This window comes from Chiloscyllium plagiosum, chromosome 19 (genome assembly GCF_004010195.1).
Source record: "Chiloscyllium plagiosum isolate BGI_BamShark_2017 chromosome 19, ASM401019v2, whole genome shotgun sequence".
NCBI lineage: Eukaryota > Metazoa > Chordata > Chondrichthyes > Orectolobiformes > Hemiscylliidae > Chiloscyllium > Chiloscyllium plagiosum.
In genome coordinates, this window is record NC_057728.1 from 28,448,944 (window position 1) to 28,464,607 (window position 15,664).

General features: G+C 38.6%; 1 protein-coding gene across 2 annotated transcripts in view; it reads right to left on the reverse strand.

Annotated features, from left to right (window-relative positions):
- Window positions 1-15,664, reverse strand: part of LOC122559632 (sodium- and chloride-dependent GABA transporter 2-like) — an 83,712-nt gene that overhangs the window by 66,295 nt on the left and 1,753 nt on the right. The window contains exons 1-3 of one of the 2 annotated variants that reach the window (XM_043709431.1): window positions 7,607-7,640; window positions 4,573-4,707; window positions 1,993-2,133 (exon numbers count right to left, since the gene is read on the reverse strand). In XM_043709431.1, the coding sequence (XP_043565366.1) occupies window positions 1,993-2,133; window positions 4,573-4,707; window positions 7,607-7,625 (295 nt within the window). In that variant the 5' untranslated portion in view covers window positions 7,626-7,640. Of the gene's footprint in view, window positions 1-1,992; window positions 2,134-4,572; window positions 4,708-7,606; window positions 7,641-15,664 lie in introns of those variants that run through there. The other variant, XM_043709430.1, reaches the window with a different exon arrangement.

Below are 15,664 nucleotides of genomic sequence, written 5' to 3' on the forward strand. Positions count from 1 at the left end.
TTAAATGACATTACATTTGTTTTCTTAACGAGCTATGAGAAGATTTGTAGTTCAGGTTGAGGTTCTGGATATAGGTTTGCTCGCTGAGCTGGAAGGTTCATTTTCAGACGTTTCATCACCATACTAGGTAATATCTTCAGTGAGCCTCTGGACGAAGCATTGCTGATGATTCCTGCTTTCTATTTATATGTTTGGGTTTCTTTGGGTTGGTGATGTCATTTCCTGTGGTGATGTCATTTCCTACATTGATGTTATTTCCTGTTATTTTTCTCAGGGGGTGGTAAATCGGGTCCAAGTCAATGTGTTTGATGATAGAGTTCCGGTTGCTTTCTTAACCACGATTCAACCTGCAAGTCAACCTTTAGAGAAACCTGTACTAGCACTCCAAGATCCCTTTGTGCTTTGGTGTTATGAACTTTCTCACCGTTTATAACATAGTCCATGCCTATATTCTTTTTTCCAAAGTGCAAGACATCACATTTGCTCGCACTGAATTTCATCAGCCATTTCCTGGATGATTCTCCGAAACTGTCTAAATCTTTCTATAGCCTTCCCACCTCCACAGAACTACCCGCTTGTCCACCTAACTTCGCCAGAATGCCCCCAAGTCTCTTCATCCAGATCATTTATATATAAAGTGAACAGCTGTGGCCCCAACACTGAACCTTGTGGGACACCACTTGTCACCAGCTGCTATTCTGAAAAAGAACCTTTTATCCCAACTCTTTGCCTTCTGTCAGATAGCCAATCCTCAATTCATGCCAGTAGCTCACCTTGAACACCATGGGCCCTCACTTTACTCAGCAGCCTTCCGTGAGACACTTTATCAAAGGCCTTTTGGAAATCTAGGTAGATAACATCCACTGGATTTCCCTGGTCTAACCTACTTGTTACTTCTTCAAAGAATTCTAACAGGTTTGTCAGGCATGACCTCCCCTTACTAAGTCCATGCTGACTTGTTCTAATTCAACCCTGCACTTCCAAAAATTTAAAAATTTCATCCGTAATGATGGATTTTAGAACTTTACCTACAACCGAGGTTAGGCTAATCTGCCTATAATTTTCCATCTTTTGTCTTGAGTTCCTCAGCATGCTTTATTAAATGTAAGAAAACTATTATCATGGGACCTTAAGTGATGGTCTGTTCTACTTGATTAATTTAATTTAACAGAATATTTGTAATAGCTTTATATTTTTTTCTAGACTTGTTTTGGCTAAATCCATTTTTTTGCAGATTTCAATGTAGCAGAGATGCTAGGATGGATTTTTAACTAAAAAGCTTTTCTAACCAATGTCTTCAGAAATGGAATCCATGGAAACGTTTGTTTTACTTTTACATGTATTGAATGAATTATTTTACAAGTGTAACATATTCTGCCCAATTTTCTGTATCTTTTTCCAAATTAAACCTATATTCCTACATTTCCTTTCCAAGGAAACCTCTTGTTCTTGTTTAGTCCATCACACCTGCCAAAAGGGTGGCACGGTGGTTCAGTGGTTAGCACTGCTGCCTCACAGGACTTGGGTTCGATTCTAGCCTTGGGTGACTGTCTGTGTGGACTTTGCACATTCTCCCCGTATCTGCGTGGCTTTCTTCTGGGTGCTCCGGTTTCCTCCCACAGTCCAAAGATGTGCAGGTTAAGTGATTTGGCCATGCTAAATTGCCCACAATGTTCAGGGATATGTAGATTAGCAGCATTAGTCAGTGGTAAATGTAGGATAATAGGGTAGGGGAATGGGTCTGGGTGGGTTTCTCTTTGGAGGGTCAGTGTGGACTTGTTGGGCCAAAGGGCCTGTTTCCACACTGTATGTATTATATGACTCTATGAAAATGAAATACATGATTTTCACCCTATCTAAACTGATTAAAAATGTTATACTTGAGACAAGGCAGCTAGGATTGAGTAATAGCTTCCTGCATCCCAAGAATTAATGTAAAAAACAATTTAATAGCAGAATTCTTCTCAAGATCTGTGCCATCTATGGTGTTACCTGTGTTCCATTGTTGTCCACATTGAGTCCATGGCAGTTCAGCAGAGAATGAATTGAAGAAGTAGAAGATAGACCAGGTGAGAATAATGATGTAATAAATAATCTGATACAAATCAATGAGTATTGTTCCATAACCTATACCTGCCAAAAGAAAGAGAGTGAATGTAAATTTGTTTTAATAGTGCAGATTACCATCACAATAAAAACAGTCACTATTATGGGATAACCTTTAAGCTACACTAAAATAATTATTATCTTTGTGCTATAACTTATCTTATACAGGGAGGAAAGAAAAAATGATGTTAACAATTTATGTATTTTGGAAAATCAGCTAAGTTAAGAATACTCAAATCAGAGATGAGATGAGTGTTAATTAAAATTTTAGGGGAAATTTTGAGTAGGCAAACTTGGGACTGCCTGCAAATTGAAGCAATAGTGTACTGCAGCAGATATCTAGGTAACTCCACACCTCAACAAAGGAATCTAAGTTTGTTTAAATTGTTCACTGGCTTCATATTAGCTCTAGCTATTCAGCTATGGCAGGCACAACATCCAAATATGCTGAAATTCCATTCATGTCATTCTGACTTCTCTCTTGAAGAACATGGTGGAAAACAATTGAACACAACAGAATAGAATTGGCCAGGAGCAAGGATGCCTACATTTCCTCAACCACCTACAATGAGGTCAGTTGGTCACGACACCACCTGAACATGAATGATGACTACAGTATTTCACGTTATGTTCCTTTTCGACGTTGAACTTATCATCAATTTGGCATGGTTAACAAGCTGCTGACAGAATTAGCAAGGTCCTCTTGCTTTCCACCCACTCCCTTTCCACACACCAACATTCCCCTTCCCCTGAGATACTCAAGGCGTGCAGCCTTCCCAGCAGATAGCCCAAAGAAGGCAGAGAGTTGAGCATTTATGAAAGGTCATACCACTGATATGACGCTTGCAACCACCAGCTGAGATATTGGTCATACACATACATTGGATGCAAGTATGGAGTGGTTATCAGCACATGATGGGTCAGCTGGCTGTGAATTAGAGAAAGGATAATTTGTATACCAGATCACATACGATCTCTGCTAAAGGAAAGTGCTGATGGACATACACAGCAAAATGTATCCTCACAAGGACAACTTCATGACACTGTCAAGGAGCATAGAGCAGTCCAGCTCCAGACTAGCAGAAGGCATGGCCTATGATCTATGTCCATGTTAAAATGCAGACCCAGAGACACACTATTTCTTTTATAATGGTGGACAAACTACCTAGGCCTTGAGAGATTGTAGCAATGTTCTGTGGAAAACCCAGCACAACATCCCCAAATAAAAGTACTTTCTGATACTTCCCAATTTGGGGCACCAACTTTTTTAAAATAACAAGTGCAAAGGCAATCTTAGAGCAGAACATTGCTTGACTCTGTGGGGCATCCTGGCATTGTATTTGCTGGTTGGGATATCAGGGTAATGTTAGCTTAAGGCCCTTTGGCACACAAAGCTGATATCCTACACTTGCCAATTTCATCCCTGAATACAAAGCTACTAATAGCACAAGAGAACCCAAAAAAAGGAGCATCAGACACTGGTATTTTAACGGCAATAAAATTCGATAAGAAAGAGAAACGTGATCAATGATGAACCACGTATGTTAACTGTTTAAAAAAATGGACTAAAATGTCCAACTTTTAAGAAAGCTGGTGAAGGACATACAAAGGTTAATATTTAGCAAGATGGTAAAATAATTTGAGGCAGAGTTCTCTCTTTTGTACTTGGGCCTAAGTAATCACCCAGTCATAATGTATTGACAAAAATTAGAAAGGTGGTAATTTTTACACCCACATTGAGTCTAAAATGTGATTACTTCTAACTTATGAAAACCAATGGGATAGCATGATGAGGTGGCCTATTGTTGTCATTACTTTTTCTAATCATTCATATCCTATTCCTTACCAATTCACACTGTTCTTGGAAAGGAGACTGAGCAGGCAACACCCACTACCAATGCTGTCCTGTAAGAGGAATATTTTGAAGGGTACCAGAATCTCATTTAGCTCTCTGCTCCTGAAAGGATGTGTCTTGCTTTTGAGTAGTACATTGGTAAATTATTCTTTGGGACAAACTGGGGATGGCACAAAGTCATATTGATCTCTGTGGCAGCTCCTTAATATGACACCATTCTTCGATATTGAGAGGCTAACTCAGACTCCACTGAGCTTTTTTGTTGCATGATGATTCCAACAAGATATATTTCATATTTCAGAGATTGTGGAGCAGTTATAGTGAAGTCAAATTACTTGTGTGTTTAAATTCTAATGACAGTTCTATCAGTTCACCTTTCCTCAGTTCCAACAAAATTTACCATTCAAGTTTATTGCTGGCACTGAAGCAAATCATAAAATCAGGCATTTGCTACAAAGAAGCAGACACCAAGTAATTTTTAAGTCAATTCTAGTTACCTTTAATAATCTCTGACTCCATTTACTTATCTCTGAACCTCTCTTTGTCTAACAACTTCATAATTTCCATTGAAGTTCCTTCTAATTGCTTTGAACTTTATTTAATCAACTTACCCTCAAAGAGGGGACAGATCTTTCTCCAAGCTGTTATTCCACCTTGACTTGTATACTGCCCAAGTGCAATTTCAAGGAAAAACACTGGAATTCCACAGGTAAAGAGGAATAAAAAATATGGAATGAGGAATGCACCTAGATGGAAGCAAAATGGTCAAAAAGATCAATCAACTTATGCCGAATACAACCTGCTTTTAGGTAGATCGTCCTATATTTGTCCAAAGTCACAGGATACTGCAAGCTGTGTTAATGTTATTGCATATTGATAAATTAACTCTTTTTCAATTTTGACCCTAATATAGAACATGTGCCATTCATAATTTACATTCACTTGAGGTTCAAAGTATGCATCAAGGCTTTCATAATTACTGCCGTCTGTTTTTTCTGTTCTTCAGAGAATTTTAGGATGCAAAATACCTTCAAAAGTCTCTCTCCAAGTGATGGCATGATAGACAGTGAGGAGGTTTTCTAAGATTACAAAGGGATATTGATCAAATGGTTCAATGGGCTGAAAAATGGAGTTCAATTTGGATAAATGCAAGGTATTGCATTTTAGTATAACAAACAAGGGTGCCACTTACATTAGGGCCTTAGGTAGGATTGTGGAACATATAGACAGCATGGTTAAAAGGCAATTGGTACGCTTGCCTTCATTGCTCAGTCCTTTGAATAGAGGAGTTGGGAAATCATGTTGAGTTTGTACAGGACATTGGTAAGTCCTCTTCTGGAACAGTGTGTCAAGTTCTAGTTTCCCAGTTAGAGGAGGGACATTATTAAGCTGGAGAGGGGTCAGAGAGATTTGCCAGAATGTTGCTGGGAATGAAAGGTTTGAGTTATAAAGAAAAGCTGGAGAGGTTGGAACTTCTTTCACCAGACCATTAGAATTTGATAGGTGACCTTATAGAAGTTTATGAAATAATGAGGGTTAGTGGTAGTTGTCTTTTTGTTAGGATGGAGGATTTCAAGATTGGAGGATACATTTTTCAGGGGAGAGGAGAGAGATTTATAAAAAGACATGAGAGGCAGACATTTTCACACACCAAGTGGTGGTTGTGGGTACAATTACAACGTTTAAAAGGCTTTTGGATAAGTACATGAATATAAAGGTTTAGAGGGATATATGTCAGGAGCAGGCAAGTGGGACTAGTTTAGTTTGGGATTCTATTTGGCACGGACTGGTTGGACCAAAGGGTCTGTTTCTGTGCTATATGTTTCTAATACTCTATATCTGTAACAATTTTGTAATTTTGCCATTGGAAAATCTAGATATTCTACTACATTAAATCGACATGCTACTCCGAATGGTTTACCATTATCAGCAGTTCATGTTTGGGGCAAGAGATCCATACAGTTCTTCCCTCCCACATGCTCACCACCCAATCTTATGTGCATCAAGTCCTGCAACAGAATTCATTTCATGTTCAATTTACATATCATCAGCCACCCATCACACATGACAACGACTCAGATACTGAAGATAGCATGCCAGAATGCGACTGATGCGCATTCATTCACAATAACAGGAGGCATACCTAGTGTGCACCATAGAGTAAAACTACAAGTCATGCTAAATGTAAAAGGACTAGAACTGGTTGACTCCTACTCCCAAGTCATTACCTGAATGTTTAAGAGACAAAATACCTATATGAATCCTTGCACAGTTTTATCTGCAAATTGGTTCCCACTGTTAAGAGGGTTAAGGAAGAATGTTGTATTGTGGCATAGATTCTAGATCAGAAAGATAGTTACATGACATCACAACATATGACATTTCAATATAAAAGGTACCCACCTCACCTTCATTCACACTGTCCATGCAATGGAGTCAGTGTATTGCCTTCAGTTAATCAATCATGTGTATGTATGGAGATATAAATAATCAGATAACTCAGAATTTGTAAAATTGCAGCCATTCAAATAAACCTCAAAACATCTATCTCAACAAGATTCCGACTCTCTATGGTATATGTTTTGCCAACTAACATAGAGGAAATGCTAAAGTTCATGAATTTTGATTCGCACTTGCAGAAGTTACTACCATTTTATCTTATCCAGTGTTTTGGGTATAGTTAGCTTCCTTGTTCTTTCTCAGTTGCTAGTTGTGGCATTTACAGTCTGAACATTCTTACATCCCTCTGATTGTTCGTGCTTTATTTTTTGCAGTTTTTCAACACACATTCTGCCACCATGTCACAAACTCTCAAAAGAACAGCCTGACCTGTACATTAACTTCATTGAAACAGGCTGCTAGATGGATGTTTCCATGTTAGAAAGGTCATATGACTATAGGAAGGCAGAAAGATCATTTGTGCAGCATTGAATTTTATCCCAAACATATTTATACAAGAAATTGCTTTGTCTGTTCTGGAATATCAGTGTTCTTACATATTAACAATTCTGTGTGAAAAAATGTCTTGCCTACAAAAAAAAGTTTTCAGCTTCATTGGTTGTCATCTCATTATGGATCAGAAAAACAAGTTTCTAGAACTAAAGCTTCTAAAATAAGTCCCAGTACTGAAGTGATATCTCTCTTATGTTTGCTATGCCTCAACTATCAAAAGCAAACAAAAGATATATCAGTTTATTAAACTGTCTTATCGTGCATTAATACATCCTCCTCAGGGAGCAGAAATGGCAAAAACTGGTAGAATTTTAATGATTACATTGTTGATTGCCACTGTACTATACAGAAAATGCACAACATGATTCTAATCCCTCTTTTGATTCGCTTGCGAAGCAAAAATCAGACAATAGTTAAAAATAAAGATATATTCTCCACCTAAATTTTCAAAAGCTGCACATGATCACTGAGAATATTTTAGAGACCTGCATGGGTGCCCTTTGATTTTTTTTACTAAACAATGACCAGAAATATCGAGAGGCTAAGCATAATTGCTTAATAAGAGACCTCCCTAAAGATGGATTTGTGTATTAGTAGCTCTGTTAATCTTAGTCATTCATCAACATGCGTATCCATTGTGACATTTCCAATTACAAGTCATGTAAGAAAGTAGAAAAACATGCTGCAATTCACCTTTGACTGTTCTTTGCATCACATTGACTGAGACAGGTCAGAGGTGTTCAAGATTCATCTGCCTTGCAACAGCATGATGTGATATGATAACTGGCATCAGAATTTGAAGGATTTTATGAGTTTCAGACTCAGGATGTAATTCAGGGAATTATTTACAACCTGCAAATTAATTACCATTTCCTTAATTTTGTGATAAGGTTGAACCTGACTTCTTGATGAGCACATATTTTGCTAGGGTCATCAGTAGACACTGAAGTATATCCTTTTGGACTAGTTTATAAAAATGCAAAATGACTCATTATTGTTTAATTGACGTCATAGTAAAACATACTGAAAATATATTACCAATTGAAGTGCTCCTTGCCAACATTCTGGCAGTTATTAAAATTAAGTTAGCAATTCATTTTTAACATTCATGGAAACATTTATGAACCAGGATTGCAAAAAGAGATGATTTAGAGGTGACATTTTTCAGCCCATAATCTGATGCGACTCATTTTGAACATTCTTTATGTTTCAGTGTATAAGTGTGTTGTGGTTAATTTTAAGCTTCAAAGCAATCTCCAAATCAACAGCTTCCAGCTCCCAGAGGCACAGCACAAACAAGAATTGGAAAAGTTGACCATCTGAGCAAAACTTAGCAGCTTGACGAAAATACAGACAGCAGGTGCAATATGCAGTGTGGAAAACTGAGAGGTAAATATAATAGGTAGAGAAAAAGGGAACAGAAAGGTTCATTTAAGTTGTGGAACCTTGCAGACTGGAGATCGTTGGAGTGAGCTAGGAATTTATATGTGTGTCTAATTCTTTGAAAATATTAATGTCAGTAGACAAAGGTATAAAAAGAACAATAACATTTTGAGTCCTATGATGAGATTTATAGTACAAGAGTAAAGAAGTCGTGATAAATTTAAAGAAGTTAGAGTTTATAAGCCCACAGTTAGAATACCGTGTGAAGTTTTGAATGCCTCATTTTGAAAAGGACATTAACACGACAGAGAACGTAAAGTATTGTTTCACCAAGGTTAGCGGGCATGGAAAACGAGTTAAGGAGCTGGACATCAGATATTGAAATACTTTACACTGGAGCAGTGGGACTTTGAAAAAATGAGTAGGAGGAAAGGTAACATCTTTGGGTTGTGCAGACAATGAAGTCGTCAATTTAAAATCATTTCTGAAAGTGAGGAGAAATATCTCTATGCAATTTGTGTTGGAGTATGGTTTGGCTTGCTGCAGGGCATATTTAATGTAGAGGTCATCATATTTTTTTAAGGGATAAATATATGAAAAAGAAGAAGATAATGATTATTGGAGGGCACATAACAGAATAAATTTAAATGTTGATGCAATTAAAAAAGTTAAAAGACATCTGAATGGATATATGATAGGAAGGGTTTAGAGGGCCAAATACTGGCAAATGGGACTCGGTCAGATTGGGATGTCTGGTCAGCATGGACAAGTTGGAGTGATAGGCCTGTTTCCATGCTGTATGACTCTATGACGCACTCTAAGTCTTCCAAATTCCCGCCCTTCATCTTGTTTCATAGCCATCATATGAACTCTTTTAATTTTGTCTTCCATCCCACCTTGCTCCATGTTTAACACACTACCTTCTACTTCTGTTACCTCCAACCTGGTTCCAATATTGATCATATCATGCACCTTTTCTTTCTCAACTCTCTGAAGAGGTCATTGGATCTGTGATACATTGGTTTATTCCTCCATGACTAACAACATGTACCTCCCTATGTGTGAAGAGCAGGAACACGATTGTTCATTCAACTCTTCCTAAACACCACTGTCCTGTGACCAAAATACTCTGAGGGCTGAATTTTATGAGGGGCATATTGATTTATTTATCCCTTTATCCGTTCTATCTATTATTCACCAATTGGCTTTTAAAAAGGCTGCCCTGCAGCAAAACATAGTCCCATGGCCTAAACAAGCTGAAGACTGGACTTCTGCCCCTCAGCAGAAGGAAGTCATGACTTAAGAGTTCCCAGCCGATCTGATTGGCCACCAAAATCGATTAACCGGTGTTGCTATCTATTTAGCACATTTTAGGTTGGCTCCAGTCAAAATCACAATCATCAGGGAACTAATCCCTAACCCTCACCCTAACTCAGTCTTTATGTAAATTTGAAATTTGTGGTCTTTTCCTAGTTTTGGATTTATCACTCACTGTTTGGTCACTGCAACACTGGAAACTCCAAATGTAGATTTGGTGATTGTTTTGAACATTTCCATTTCTTTGTGTAAGTGGAGGCTCCCTGAACATTCACATTTGATTTCTCTATCTCATTCTCACTTTGTTGTCTGTATCTGTCTTGGTTGAGGAGCACCCCTGGTTCCACACGCTTCACAAGAATGACTTTTAATATTTTTTAATTTCAATTTACTTCTCATTGCAGTCATTACTTAAGGCACAATGACTACTGAAGGATCTTAAGCAATTGAGGGAGCTCTGTTGAACATGTTGGTTGGAAAATATCTACAGCAGTGACATTATGTAACTCAGAGATGTTCAAGTAATGAAAATCCTCCAGCAATATTGTGAGTTATATTGCTCCAAAACTTTGATCCAGAGATGATGAAAGAATAACACAGATGGGGTTGCAAATAATTTGAATCCAAACTAGACTAATTTTCCAAACCATGTGTAAAAGCCAAGTGAAGATTATAATTTTAATCATATTTTAATTCACTATTTTTAAAAAAGTACAATAAAAAAAATTGGTTGCAATAGGTTTAATAATGGCATGAAATATTTTTAATGTTTGTCTCTGGTAAAGTTACTAACGGTGGTGGCACATATTCAAGATGAGACAGAGAAAGATTAGGTGAGAAGTGCAGGGACAATTTTTCAGACAGAAGGTGGTGGATGCCTGGAACATACTGGCAATGGAGGTGATGGATGCTGGCCTGTTAACAGCATTGAAGATTAAACTTGATAGACCCATGAACAGGAGGCAAACAGAGGGATAGAAACTGTGCAGTGACGATAAGTAGTGGGTTTAAATAAGGATTTGAATTGATGTAGGCTTGGTAGATCGAAGAGCCTGTTCCTGTCCTTCATTGAAGGGTTCTCTCTCAATCTGTAGGAAAACAGCACATTTAATGTCAATCTGATCCTGTTATAAATAATGAATTTACAAAGTGAGTAAAATTAATAAAATGTTGTCTGTCTGAGTTTTCTAATAACTATGCATTCAAAGCAGAGATCTAGGGTCACAAAAACTGCACTATCACTGCTTCAGTTGAAAAGGTTAAGAGACTAAACAAGAAGAAATAAATTCCACAAAGTTACTCAGTAATGAACAGACATGCATTCAATACTCTGAACAGTGCACTAGTCACATATTGTTAAAAACTACCAATGTTTTACGGTCATAAGGAAATTTCAAATACATTAGTGTAGGATGTGTAAAGCCAAGTGGATTTTAAAGGAACTATGAACCTGCACTCCAAGGTCTCACTGTTCAGCAACACTTCCCAAGACTTTACCATTAAGTGTATAGGTCCTGCTCTGATTTGCTTTCCCAAAATGTAGCACCTTGCATTTATCTAAATTAAACTCCATCTGCCACTCCACAGCCTATTGGCCCATCTGATTAAGATCCCATTGTACTCTGAAGCAACCTTCTTTGTTGTCTACTACATCTCCAATTTTGGTGTCATCTGCAAACTTACCAACTCATCTCTTATGCTCACATCCAAATCATTTATATAAATGATGAAAGATAGTGGACCCAGCACCGATCCTTGTGGCACTCCACTGGTCACCGGCCTCCAGTCTGAAAAGTAACCCTCCATTACCACCCTCTGTCTTCTAACTTTGAGCCAGTTTTGTATCCAAATGGCTAGTTCTCCCTGTATTCCATGAGATCTAACCTTGCTAACCAGTCTCCCATGAGAAACCTTGTTGAATGCCTTACTGAACTCCATATAGATCATATCTACCACTCTGCCCTCATCAATCCTCTTTGTTACTTCTTCAAAAAACTCAATCAAGCTCATGAGACGTGATTTCCCACGCATAAAGCCATGCTAACTATCCCCAATCAGTCCTTGCCTTTCCAAATACATGTAAATCCTGTCCCTCAGGATCCCCTCCAACCTGCCCGCCACTGACATCAGACTCACCGGTCTATAGTTCCCTGGGTTTTCCTTACCGTCTTTCTTAAATAGTAGCACCATGTTAGCCAACTTTCAGTCTTCTGGCACCTCACCTGTGACTATCGGTGACACAAATATCTCAGTGAGGGGCCCAGCAATCACTCCTCTAGCTTGTCACAGCATTCTAGGGTACACCTGATCAAGTCCTGGGGATTTATCCATTTTTATGCATTTCAAGGCATCCAGCACCTCCTCCTATGTAATATGGACATTTTTCAAGATGTTACCATCTATTTCCCTACATTCTCTATTTTCTATGTCCTTCTCCATAGTAAACACTGATGCAAAATATTCGTTTAGTATCTCCCCCATCTCCTGCGGCACCACACATAGGCTGTCTTGCTGATCTTACTTTCTCCATAGTTACCCTTTTGTCCTTAATGTATTTGTAAAATCCCTTTGGAGTCTCCTTAACCCTATTTGCGAAAGCTATCTCATGTCTCCTTTTTGCCCTCCTGATTTCCCTGTTAGGTATACTCCTATTGCCATTATACTCTTCTAAGGATTCACTCGATCGATCCTGTCTATGCCTGACATATGCTTCCTTCTTTTTCTTAACTGAACTCTCAATTTCTCTAGTCATCCAGCATTCCTGACACCTACCAGCCTTTCCTTTTACGCTAACAGGAATATACTGTCTCTGGAGGAAAATACTGTCTCTGGACTCTCATTGTCTCATTTTTGAAGGCTTCCCATTTTCTAGCTGTCCCTTTACCAGTGAACATCTGCTCCCAGTCAGCTTTTGAAAGTTCTTGCATAAAATCATCAAAATTAGGCTTCCTCCAATTTTGAACTTTACCTTTTAGATCCTGTCTACTCTTGTCCATCACTATTTAAAACTAATAGAATTATGGTCATTGGCCCCAAAGTGCTCCCCATTGACACCTCAGTCACCTGCTCTGCTTTATTTCCCAAGTGTAGATCAAGATTTGCACCTTCTCGAGTAGATACATCGACATACTGAATCAGAAAATTTTCTTGTACACACTTAACAAATTCCTCTCCATCTAAACCCTTAACACTATGGCAGTCCCAGTCTATTTTTGGAAAGTTAAAATCTCCTACCATAATTACCCTGTTATTCTTACAGATAACTGAAATCTCCTTACAAATTTGTTTCTCAATTTGCCGCTGACTATTAGGGGGTATATAATATAATCCTAATAAGGTGGCTATCCCTTCTTATTTCTCAGTTCCACCTAAATAACTTCCCTGGATGTATTCCCAGGAATATCCTCCCTCAGTACAGCAGTAATGCTATCTCTTATCAAAAACGCCACTCCCCCTCCTCTCTTGCCCTCTTTCTATCCTTCCTGTAGCATTTATATCCTGGAACATTAAGCTGCCAGTCCTGCCCATCCCTGAGCCACATTTCTGTAATCACTATGATATCCCAGTCCCATGTTCCTAACCATGCTCTGAGTTCATCTGCCTTCCCTTTTCAACCCTCTTGCATTGAAGTAACTGCAGTTTAATTTATTAGTCCTACCTTGTTCTCTTTGTCCCTGCCTTGACTGTTTGACTTGCTCCCTTTCCCAACTGTACCAGCCTCAGATTGATCTCTTTCCTCACTATTTCCCTGGGTCCCACCCCACCTTACTAGTTTAAATCCTCCTGAGCAGCTTTAGCAAATCTCCCTGCCAGTATATTAGTCCCCTTCCAATTCAGGTCCAATCCATCCTTCTTGTACAGGTCACATCTACCCCAGAAGAGATTCCAATGATCCAAAACTGTGAACCCTTTACCCCTGCACCAGCTCCTCAGCCATGCATTCATCTGCTTTATCCTCCTATTCCTACACTCACTAGCTCGTAACACAGTCAGTAATCCAGATATTACTACCCTCGAGGACCTCCTTTTTAAATTCCTGCTGAATTTTCTGGGTAGTGAAGAAGGCATTTGGTATGCTTTCCTTTATTGTTTTCCCTGGAGCATCGGGGAGTCTGAAGGGTGACTTTATAGAGGTTTACAAAATCATGGGGTGGCATGGATAGGACAAATAGACAAGGTATTTTCCCTGGGGTGAGGGAGTCCACAATTAGAGGGCATAGGTTTAGGGCAAGAGGGGAAACATATAAAAAGGGACTTAACTTTTTCACAGAGAGGTGGGGTGTCTATGGAATGAGCTGCCAGAGGAAGTGGTGGAGGCTGGTACAATTACAACATTTAAAAGGCATCTGGATGGGTTTTTGAATAGGTTTAGAGGGATATGGGTCAGGTGCTGGCAAATGGGATTAGATTAGGTTAGGATATTTGGTCGGCATGGACGAGTTGGATCAAAGGATTTGTTTTCATGCTATACATCTCTGTGACTCTATGGCTGTAAGTGCACCTTGACTGAAATAATCATTTCAGGAAAAAAAAGCTACTTCATCAAATACTATCAAAGTAACTCGGACAAAAGCCCTCTGTGTTATATTGATCTTCTCACCCAATCAATTTCTCTTCCAAAACACAGGGCCACTTGGAGTTCACAATTATAAAGCTCAGTTAATTGACTTCTCTTCTTACAATCCAAGCAGTTTCTCACTCTTTTATTCTCATTCTTAGACAGGTACTCAGCAAACCCAAAAGTCTTTCCAGGTAAGCAATGTCTCCCTGCTAAAAAGGCTGAACTCAATGTTGAGAGACTTTTACTTGTCCTATTTCCATTCCCTTTGGCCCTGCAACATGAATCATTTGTCATTTAATCTCTCCATCCTCCATCTTTTCTTCCCACGGACACTGCCTGACCAGCTGAGTAATTCTGCCCTCTCCATTCTACAGGGAATGATGTCCTTTCACCATTGTCTGCAACTTTGGAAACAAGAAGCTACTTTTCACTCAAATATTATGTAGGATTCACAGTTACTTAGAGTTTGAGAATCTCACAATGTTTCTATTATCGGGCTCCAGTAAATTGAATAAATGCTTGAAATTTGGGACTAGAAATTTCTAATAACCTGATCTCTCACATTTTCTCTTTACATCATTATAATGAAAGATTTATATAGCGCCTGTCATGATCTCGGGGTAACCCAAGGAGCTATGAGGCTAATGACGTACTTTGAAGTGTAGTCACTGCTGTAATATGGATATGGACTTCATTATTAGGAACATCTTCAACTGTCAAGTGAAGCTTTGCAGGAGCACCAACCATAATCCTGCTCACAATCAGTCATATTGATGAATGGTTGTAAGATTAGTCTTTTGAATTGTTGAATGCATAAATATCTAATACTTATGTGCAAGTTAAGATACTTAATACTGCACACAGACTGAATATTCATAGAATGGAAGTATTCCTTAGTCAAAAATTCAGCCATTTATTATATTGCTGCTTGCACCTGTGTGACCCTGACAGGCTGTAGAATTGAATGGTGCTCTCTTTGTCTATGCCCTTCCATTAGAAGGGATATAAATTGAGCAACCCTCTTGAATAAAGCATTTTGATGCAAAGAACAGCAACTGCTGGGTGAATGTGAAAGGACCCAGTTGTAAAATAATTTTAAATGATCATTCCATGGAATTACATGGAAAATAGAGGATGAAAACAAGTCATTTAACCTGGTATTTAATCATTCACTGTAACCCCATTCAATGCACTTATCTTGTTCCTATATACCCTCATTATCCTTTTCTTTTGACCATATATCTAACCTTTTTGTCATTTATATAAATGATTTGGATGTGAGCATAAGAAGTACAGTTAGTAAGTTTGCAGATGACACCAAAATTGGAGGTGTGGTGGACAGTGTAGAGAGTTACCCCAGATTACAACAGGATCTGGACCAGATGGGCCAATGGGCTGAGAAGTGGCAGATGGAAGTTTAATTCAGATAAATGCGAGGTGCTGCATTTTGGGAAAGCAAATCTTAGCAGGACTTATACACTTAATGGTAA